This window comes from Chlorocebus sabaeus, chromosome 17 (assembly GCF_047675955.1).
Source record: "Chlorocebus sabaeus isolate Y175 chromosome 17, mChlSab1.0.hap1, whole genome shotgun sequence".
In the NCBI taxonomy this organism is placed as follows: domain Eukaryota; kingdom Metazoa; phylum Chordata; class Mammalia; order Primates; family Cercopithecidae; genus Chlorocebus; species Chlorocebus sabaeus.
Window position 1 is genome coordinate 20,178,641 of NC_132920.1, and position 10,154 is coordinate 20,188,794.

At 45.8% G+C, this 10,154-nt stretch overlaps 1 protein-coding gene across 1 annotated transcript in view; it reads right to left on the bottom strand.

The window, feature by feature from the left end:
• MBOAT1 (membrane bound glycerophospholipid O-acyltransferase 1) overlaps nucleotides 1-9,952 on the bottom strand; it is a 107,770-nt gene extending 97,818 nt beyond the window's left edge. The window contains exon 1 of the mRNA XM_007973581.3: nucleotides 9,652-9,952. Within this exon, the coding sequence (XP_007971772.3) occupies nucleotides 9,652-9,750 (99 nt within the window). The 5' untranslated portion in view covers nucleotides 9,751-9,952. The remainder of the gene's footprint in view (nucleotides 1-9,651) is intronic.
• Nucleotides 9,953-10,154: the final 202 nt, after the last annotated feature.

Consider the following 10,154-nt stretch of genomic DNA (forward strand, 5'->3'; position numbering starts at 1 on the left):
TTTGGAGTTACTTTTCCCACTGATGACTCTCTATCTTTGTGTTTGCATGGCGAAACTACTAGAAATTGTTATTAATGAGACTGCAATAAGTTATCCCTTTATCTTGTTTACTAAAAGAGCTGACTTAAAATAGAAAGCCTTTGAAAAGCACACAGTCACTGTTACTACGTGACACAGACTGAATTATTTATACAAGTCACTGGTACAAAAGATATTTCCAGATTTTATCTCTTTAGATATAATCTTTTAATGAAATTTTCCTTTATAAATGTAATTCCTAGCTGGGTATGGTAGCTTCCGCCTGTAATCCCAGCACTTTGGGAGGCTAAGGTAGGAGGATCACTTAAGCCCAGGAGTTCAAGACCAGCCTGGGCAACACAGCAAGACCCTGTCTCAATAAAAAATAAATATAAAACAAAAAAATGTAATTCCAAAGCCAAGCTACAGAATACTTGAGAGTATTTGACTATATGGCATCTTTTGTATGTATGACTTGACTTTAGTCTGCTAAAGGAAATTTCTACATGTTCACAGAAATCTGAAACAACTGGGCCAAAAAAAAATGATACTAATAGCTGCATTTATAACTGGAGGTGATGAGTATATGAACTGCACAGTATGCCATCTTTAAATAATCCAAGATAAACATTTCACTATCAGCAACTGAGCCATGAATTAATTTTCAAATTAGAAATTAGGCCCATTTAATCTGATATTCAGGTTCCAAATAATAAACAGGCCAAATTCAGTTGGTGAAAAGAACTGGCTCCCAATTTTATCTTAATTAAGTCATTCATTCCAATCCAAAAATGTAAATAAAATTCCATTTCAATTCAACAAACATGTATTTAGCTCCTATTTTGTCCTAAGCATACAAAGATGACAAAGATGCATCCTGGGTGGTGTTAAATAAAATTAATAAGGAACGATTGTTTTGGATCGAGCTCCTGCACTAGGCCCCACAGACCAGACCAAACCAGAATGGAGTCACTGGTACTAGGAGTTATATAAACAAACAACTTTACAATGGGCCCGTTTTCCAAAAACAAAAAACAAAAACCGGAGCTTCACAGCAACCAACAGAAAAGGGGCCCAGGCTACCTGAGCCAGTATAAGGAAGTCCCATCTTTTTTAACCTTATAAGGAAAGTAACTTTGCTTCTTATTCTTTGCTTCTGCTTTCTTGAGCCTTTTCTACCTGTAAAGTCCACCTCTTCAGCTCAGTTCAGCCTTGCCATTTTACAGATGGGATGCTGCCTGATTCATGAATCGCTAATAAAAGACAATCCGATGTTTAAATTCAATTTGTTGATATTTTCTTTTTGGATAATGATCCCTGCCCACAAAGAATGTGACTCTCTTCTCTTCCTCCCAGAATATTCTGACGGTCTCATCTGGCCCCTCTCCCCTCTAATTTCCCTCCTGCTTCTAAAGCAGCTGCTCCCAGGAAGTTCTCCCCCAGCACCGTCTCAGGACAGGCCCAGAGATGCCAAGGCCCCACGTCCTCCAGCAATGGTGTGTGCGTTGAGCACATGTATTTCAAGGCTTATAGGCAAACAGCAGTTTACCAAGTGTCTACATGTTTGTCTCATAGAAGGCACAGATAATTCACTAATCTCTGTATCTCCATTTAGCCCACTAGCACACAGCGCTCAATAAGTAACTAGGGCGAGAAGCCTCTCAGAGTCAGGCAGGACAGGAAGACCAATAAATATCGAAGACGTAAAGTGAAAGGCAGAGCAATGTAATATGGATAGAATGCTATGGAGAAACAGAGAAAGAAGTGGTCCATTTGGCCCTGGTGGGGAGGGAGAACTGGGTTGCAGAGGGAAAACAGGAGGAAAGGACTTTAGGGCCCAGCCTGAAAACAGGAATTGAGGACCAGGACGAGGAATAAACCTCCAAGGAGAAGGAAGTGTGTGTGTGCAGAGGCTGGAGGGTGTGAAAGACACACCGTGTTTGAGGGATAGGAAGTAAACAGTCCACTGTGGTGGAAGCACAGCACACAGGCAAAACGGTCCTGGGATGCAGTGCAGCAACCAGGAGCACAGCCTCCAGTGACAGACCTGAGTTCAAGTCCTGCCTCTGCCTCTGCCCAGCTACAAGCAAGTAACATAAGCCCTGGGGGCTGCTTCCTAACTTGAAATTTGGGGAACAGGCTGGGTGTGGTAGCTCATGACTATAATCCCCGCATTCTGGGAGGCTTAGGCAAGAGGATCATTTCAGACCAGGAGTTTAAGACCAGCCTGGGCAACATGGCAAGACCACATCTCTACAAAAAATACAAAAAAATTAGCCAGGGGGGGTGGTGTGCACCTTTAGTCCCAGCTACTTGGGAAACTGAGGCAGGAGGATTGCTTGAGCTCAAGAGTTTGAGACTGCAGGGTGCCATGATCAAGCCAGTGTACTTTAGCCTAGGCAACAGAGTGAGATCCCAACTCAGAAAGAAAAGAGAAAAGGAAGGAGAAAGAAGAAAAAAAAGAAAAAAAATTTGGGGAAAGAAGGAAGAAATTTGGGGAATAACTTTTAGTACTGTATTAACAGAGAGAATGCATGCAGAGCAGTGCTGGGAGCATAAGCATTCAATGTATGGAATTGTCAGCGTCCTTAAGCCAGACAGGTAAACTGAGGCCAAGTTGTGAAGAACCACCTCTTGTTCCATGACAGGAAGGGCTAAAGCTCCAGGACACACTAGGCCTCTGCTTCAAATGCCAGGGAATATATGGCCATACCTGTGATCTCTTTGTCCTCTCTTCAAGTTTTGTCAAATCTAGCCACCAGACTGTGACACCAGCCAGCAGTTTCTAGTAGGCCAGCCCACCTTCTGGACTTATCCGGAATCCTCCACCATGGAGATGGCCCATCCTCACACAGGCTCTGAGGGACAGTCCCCACCTCCACCAGCCATGTCCTCTGCAACTGTGTGGACCCGGGGGTTTATACTTCACCATCTTACCCCCAACACATCCACATTCAATGCCCTCAGGCTGCTTCCAAAAGGCCCCCCCAACCTGCCACCAGCAAGCTCTTCGGAACCACAAAGGAACTTTCCACCACATGAACGTGCAGCTCCAGGAAGGACTGCAAAGTTCAAAGTCAGTCACTGGACACCGCCTCATCAGGGTTCTGAGACCCTAGGGGGCCACCCTAGCTGCCTAGACCCCTCCCACACCTCTCCAACCCTCACTCGCGTTTTGCAAGAGCCACTTCTCAACTTGCATCCATGTGCTGCCCCTGACTTCCTTCTCCCCCTCCTCTGTGACTCATATTCCCACTCCCTTCCTTTCTACTGCTGACCTTCACAAAGCCCGCCCTCTGTTCTCATTTTACCACCATGACAGCAAAGCCAAGGTCAGAAGCAGCAGGTCAGGGCTTTCCCAGAACCCCCCATTGCTGCTTTGCACTGTTTTCTTTTTCTCTCTTCTTTTTCTTTTCTTTTTTTTTTTTTTTTTTTGAGATGGAGTCTTGCTCTGTCACCCAGGCTGGAGTACAGTGGCACAATCTTGGCTCACTGCAACTTCCCCATCCTGGGTTCAAGTGATTCTCCTGCCTCAGCCCCCTGAGTAGCTGGGACTGCAGGCATGCACCACCACACCTGGCTAATTTCTGAATTTTTAGTAAAGATGGGGTTTCACCATGTTGGCCAGGCTGGTCTCAAACTCCTGACCTCAGGTGATCTGGCCCCCCTCGGCCTCCCAAAGTGCTGGGATTACAGGCGTGAGCCACCAAGCCCAGCCGATTTGTACTATTTTCCTTCCACTATCCTCATAGGAAACCTTTCGTCCCTCCAGACTCCCCCACACTCCTAATGTTATGTGAGAAGATGCAGGCAGAGGTGCAGGCTGAGTGCATGACAGACAGCAGGCCAGGTCACACCCTCTCTGCTCCCTCTTCCTGCTTTCAGAATCTGCCCACCTCTGGTGACTCCTCCATATTCCTGGACACCTTAGGGACCTCATAGTCTTTTCCACCGCAGCTCCCCAAATTCACCTGGATACCGTCAATGTCAAGAAGGACAATCCGTCAAATACAAATACCCCATTTCCCCTGCTTGCTACACTGAACAGACTTTCACCCCGGTCGACCCACAGGAGCACACCCCGATTTTCATCATCACCCAGAAAGACTTCACTAGAAATCCTTTACTCGCATATCCCAGCCCTCCAGCTCTCTCACTTCCTCTGTACCTGCCCCTCCACGAACCACCATCTCAAGAAGTTTTCCTCTTCACTCATCACCACCAACCATTTGTCAGCATCTTTTAACATCCGAGCTTCTTAACTTCCCAACAACCCTTCTCTGAAAACTTCTGTTTCACTTTTGCTCCTGAAAGGAGCTGCTGAAAGAAAAAAAGCACATATTTGTGCATATTCATTGGTCTAAAAATGTATAATTGTCAGTAGGTTGATTGTATTCAGCGGCTCCTTCAACTGACCTTGTCAGTGCTTGCTCAATTTCCCTTAAATACTTCTCTAACCCTGCACTCATCCGCTTCCTCCTCCATCCCTACCTCCTTCAGTGAGGACCTTCCATACCCCTTCACAAAATGAAAATCTTTTCACAACTTAAACCCTGCAATATCCTCCCTTGACTATAGTAATGGCTCTCAAACTTTAGTTGGCATAAGAATCACTCGGGAAGTGCCCTCACACCCTGATATTCAAATTCAGCAGGATAGGGCGGGATCCCAGAAACACCCATGGCAGAAGATTCTGATGACAATCCATGCACCATATTTGAGGGGACCTGATTATCAGGCCAAATCCAGCCCACTGCCTGTTTCTGTGTGGCCTACATGCTACAAATGCATTTTACATTTTAAAGGGTTAAAAAAAAAAAAAATCTAAGGAAGAATATGTCAAGACTTGTGAAAATTACATGAAATTTAGACGTCAGGATCCATAAATAAAGTTGCATGGGAACTCAAGCCTTGACTACAAAGAGACTTTAAATTACTTTGGAATTAAGCTTACAAACCCAGCAAGATAACTAACAATATAAAGTCACATTTACCAAGCATTAAATGTAAACAGTAAATTCTACATGAATCCAGCATGTCCTGTGGGCATCCCTTCTCTATTCTACCACGGCACCATCTACAAACCTGTACAGCGCCTACACACGTCTGTGACCATATACAGCCTATACACTTACATTGGCCTTTTGTTTCCTCTAGAGTATATAAGCCCTTGTAGGATGGGGACATTGATTTTTTTTTTCATCCTTGTGTTTCTACCACATGGCCAGGTACCTGGCACTAACAGCATTAAATAAATATTTAATTGATTTAACAATGACTGGAATGTGAGCTGAGCTTTTAATGAAGGACAAGACTTAGATAAGAAGAGAACTGAAGGCTGGGCTTTGCAAGCATGGCCAAGGGAAGCAACCAGGACTGACAGCTCCAGATAGGTAAAGAAACTTTGTAGTCAGCCGGGTGCAGTGGCTCACGCCCATAATACCAGCACTTTGGGAGGCCGAGGTGGGTGGATCACAAGGTCAGGAGTTCGAGACCAGCCTGACCAAACATGGTGAAACCCCATCTCTAATAAAAATACAAAAATTAGCCAGGCATGGTGGGTGTGCTCCAGTAATCCCAGCTACTCCGGAGGCTGAGACAGGAGAATTGCGTGAACCTGGGAGGCGGAGCTTGCAGTGAGCCCAAGATGGCACCACTGTACTCCAGCCTGGGTGACAGAGCTAGACTCCATCAAAAAAAAGAAGGAAGGAAGGAAGGAAGGAAGGAAGGAAGGAAGGAAGGAAGGAAGGAAGGAAGGAAGGAAGGAAGGAAGGGAGGGAGGGAGGGAGGGAGGGAGGGAAAGAAGAAAGAAAGAAAGAGAGAAAGAGAGAAAGAGAAAGAAAGAAAGAAAGAAAGAAAGAAAGAAAGAAAGAAGAAAGAAAGAAAGAAAGAAAGAAAGAAAGAAAGAAAGAAAGAAAGAAAGAAAGAAAGAAAGAAAGAAAGAAAGAAAGAAAGAAAGAAAGAAAGAAAGAAAGAAAGAAAGAGAGAGAAAGAAAGAAATGTTGTAGTCATGGGCCCAGGTGAAATAATCAAACTTACTCCTGGTATCACCATTAGTATGGAGTGCCACGTCTTTAAATCTGGTCTTCATTCATTCAGACTTTTAAATGGTGACATAAGCTTACATTAATAATCCTAAACATTCGCTGTTTTAACCTCAAAATTATTTCCTGGATTCTTATCTCCTGGTCTATTTTCCCCTTGCCCCTTTTTCTGCTGATGCTAAATTGGGGGGGGGGGGGAACACCTCAGAGAGTCCTAGTGTAACCCTGAATTCATACTTCATGCACGCACACACACATAGTTTGGGGTCACCATCAGGTAAAATACCCCAAAAATGCTTTGGTGGTGGGCAGAATTTCCAACCACCAAACTGGAAGTTCCTTAAAGCCTGGAAAAACTTTCCATTTCAGCTTTCATATCTCCTAGGACATAACTGTGCACTACACAAAGTACTAACGTCAACATTATCCTCTGTTTTGGCAACTGAGTCAATCTTGCAAACCTTTAGTTTAAAGGCACATCAAGTTACACTCCACAACCAAAACAAAGCAGGGAGGACAGGAGCAGATGATTCCTTGATTCCCCCAAAATGGGAAAGAAAAGTGCTTGCTTATCCTAAGTGAAGGTTTTTATTGGAGTAATCTTACTAACTACCGTAGCTCTGTACTTGCTCACGGGCCCATCATTTAGAAATAAAGTTTTCAACAAGCTTATCTTTGAAGCACCTATAGAGGCCCACAAGTCATCATCCCATTTCCTGTATTCTGCATCTGAATTACTATGCTCTATCTGTCTCTAATTAAGGGAGATAATTTTACATTTCACATCTTTAGAAGGATGTCAGACTAATCAAAGTCCCTGGAAACAAAAACCATCGACTTTTCCTGAGTGGTAGTCCCAACCACAGACACGCTTTCCTATTTCAGGATGCCACAAAGTTAACAGAACAGATAAATGCAAGAATCAGATGAAAAAGAATGAACAAAGAGTTCTCCACATACAAAGCAGAATGCTTACCAGGTATTTCCATTTTTGCTGATGATAAACTACTTGACACAGGATCCAGAGGCTAAAGACATTCACAGGAGTGCAATCAATTGGGAATTAGGATGTTAAGACATTAGGAAAATGATTCAGTGTCCTTAAGAGGCATACAAAAAACCTATTTGAGTAACTTGAGATATTTATTTTATAATTTTGAGCATATCCCAGACCAATCAAAAGTCACTCTCTAATAGGACAGGAGCAAACACATATCAAGGCCTGCACTCTTATCCTCGGGTTACCCCCCAGATCTGGCTCCACCTTTATCCTGCCTGTCTTGTGCCATAGGAGGAGCCCCTGCAGGCTGAGGCCAGTAACTTTTGGGGGTCACTGTGAAGAGATGGAAAGGCTACAAGGTAGGAAGAAGGACTGAGGTTCTCTCTTATTCTTCACGACCTCCAAGCGGGTTCTGCTCTCACAAATGGCAGTGAAGTTCCTCCACTTTCCCTTCCAGCTGCCCCCTACTTCTGATCTCAGCACCTCAACATCCTTTGTTGATTCCCTTAACCTTGCCCATGCCCCTCTAAGTAATTCATTCAAGTTCATTCATGTCAGCCAATGGGGTTGGTTCCTGTTTCCAGCAAGCACCCTGTCTGATACAAGAACCTTCCTAATGTAAGGCATTTTACAACATATAAAATTTCTCAACCTCAAAATGTAGGTCTTATTGTCATCTCCCATTTTACACAAGGATGCTGAGGCTCCAAGAGGGTAGAGCACCAGCTGGCAGTCATGAAGGGAAGTTTGCTGGCAGAGCTGGAATTGCACCCAGGTCAGTCTGACATCTAAGCCCTTAAAAAGCCTTAAAAATGTGAAAGGGAAAAACACACAAAGCTTCCAAACTCGCAAGTCACAATGTAGCCTCCTTGGGCCTAAAACAAGCTACCTGGGGCACTGCCTTTTAAGTGCTTCTTCCACCAAAGGTCATCCAGACTCGCTCCTGCTGGAGGGTGGTCAGACTGACCCAAGAGCCAAGAGATCTCAGGTGCTCCTGGTCATGGCAAACATTTCTCCTTCGGTTTATCCCAGAAGTCCCTCCCTCCCTCCCAGTCTTAAACATCCATAAGGCTCTTTTGTTCCTTTTTATGAATTAAAACCAGAATTACCTTTATAGGAAAGTAGGCGGTGCAATTGCAAGACATTAAAAACATTATTCTAGCACCTCCCAGCCGTAACTTGCCACGGTCCTTTAGCCATACAAAAAAGCCTTCCTGGAGTCTTTCTAGCTATGTAGAAGAGCTTAGAAGAGAAAATGCAATCAAAATACCCTCTGATAGGGAGTGGAGAGGTGAGTACAAAACAAACTACCCTTAAGGAAATTCAGCTATGAGTTTTATTTAATTTCAGAACTAAAGAATTTGCTATTATGTCTGCCTCTGCCTGGGTCCCTGGGTCTATCTCATCCTCACCAGAAACTAAAGAGTAATTTACAAAAGCACAAATGCTTTGGCACCTGAAACCCTTCCCAAGTTCCTGACTTTCTCGATTTTGCGACTGATGAGAACACAATGGTCGCATCAGGTGGAGTTCTCAGTCAGGTCCTCAGAGTGAGCCAGGTATGAGGATGGCTCAGTAAACAGGACCCGAATAAGGCAAATGTCCAGGTTTCACTTTCTCATTGCTGAAGGGGTGTGCGGAAAGGGCAGCAGGTGTGCTCTTGTTAAAAGGAAAGGAAAAGGAGCACTGGTGAGAGGAAGGGGAAGAAAACCGGGCAAAAAGCATGAAACAAAACAGGAGCGCAGTGGGTCCTCCCCCCGCATGCCCTGCCCATTTCCATTTAAATCAACATTTACTGATTGGGTCACTACTAAGTATCCCGCAGACCTAGCCTGCAGCACCCGAAGAGACAAGGAAATGCGTAAGACGGGCTTCATCTTCAGGAAGGTTTCTTGCCAGGAATCGCTGTTGTTGCCATTTTTAATTTTAATGTTGTAGATAATTCCTGGACAGTTCAAGTAACTCTACTGGGGCCCCTCTCGTCCCACTAACCTGTCCTACTCAGAAGCTCCAGCCCCAGGCATATGATCCAACCGAACCCTGGGAAAACCGAAGTGTCCTTGTGTGTCCCGCATCACACATGGTACAAAGTAACTGTCACCCCTGAACAAGCCTCGCTGCAGAAGTCTAAAACCCAGGTTTTGCATTAAAAATCTATAGACTACAGTCTACAGATTAATCGCCCTTATTTTTTAAGTAGGGTCATCTAAGTTAAAAATAATAACGACTTGAGGACACTGATGAAAGAAACTCTGGTTTCATTTATCAGACTACTTCAGAACTTGAACTTGATTACAGGAAACGAGGCAATCCCAAACTTAAAGAAAAAAAATCTTTAAAAAAAAATAAAAAAAAAAAGTTCAGTCAGTCGAACTTGCCGCGCAGGCTGTACCAATATTTTTCACACAAGGAGAAAAACACTAACACCAACTCAAGAAGAAGAAAAAAAAAAAAAAAAAAAGCCAACTGTCTAGTGTGTGGCTGTAAAATTCGCCATGGAGGCGGAGGGACGGTGGATAACACTTTCGCCCGCCCCACGCCCGCGATCGCTGGGGAGCTGGGGTCGCTGCGCTCGCGGCCCACAGTTACCTGGTCCAGCGGGATGCCCAGGAGCTCGCTGAGCGGGTGCAGGCAGGTGGAGCCCGTGGTGCGGTAGGAGAGGCTGGACGGCTGCGGCTCTGCTGCCATCCTGCATCTTCGGGAGGTGGCTGCCCCGGTCCCAGCCCGCAACACCCCCTGCTCGGCGTCCTCCCGCCCGGGTGCTCGTGGGTGGTTGCCCCGAGGGGCGCACCGCCGCCTGGCTCGCGGGGGAGCGAACCGGAGACCGGGGGACACGAACCGGCGCAAACTCTCGGGGCGCAAACTTGGCGTTGGCGCTGGCGCTGCAGCCACGGGCGCCGTAGGAGGGCCGGGCCCAATGCGCCCCGCTTCCCGCTCCCTTCCTCTCCACGCCCATTGGCCCGGCCGCTCGGGACGGCCCCGAGAGGAGGGAAGGAGGGAGGAAAAGTGGGGACTCCGAGCCCGGCCCCCGAGCACCGCCCGGCCCGCCCAGCCCGGCCTGCACCGAGGCAGACCAGTAGAGGGAAAGCGAC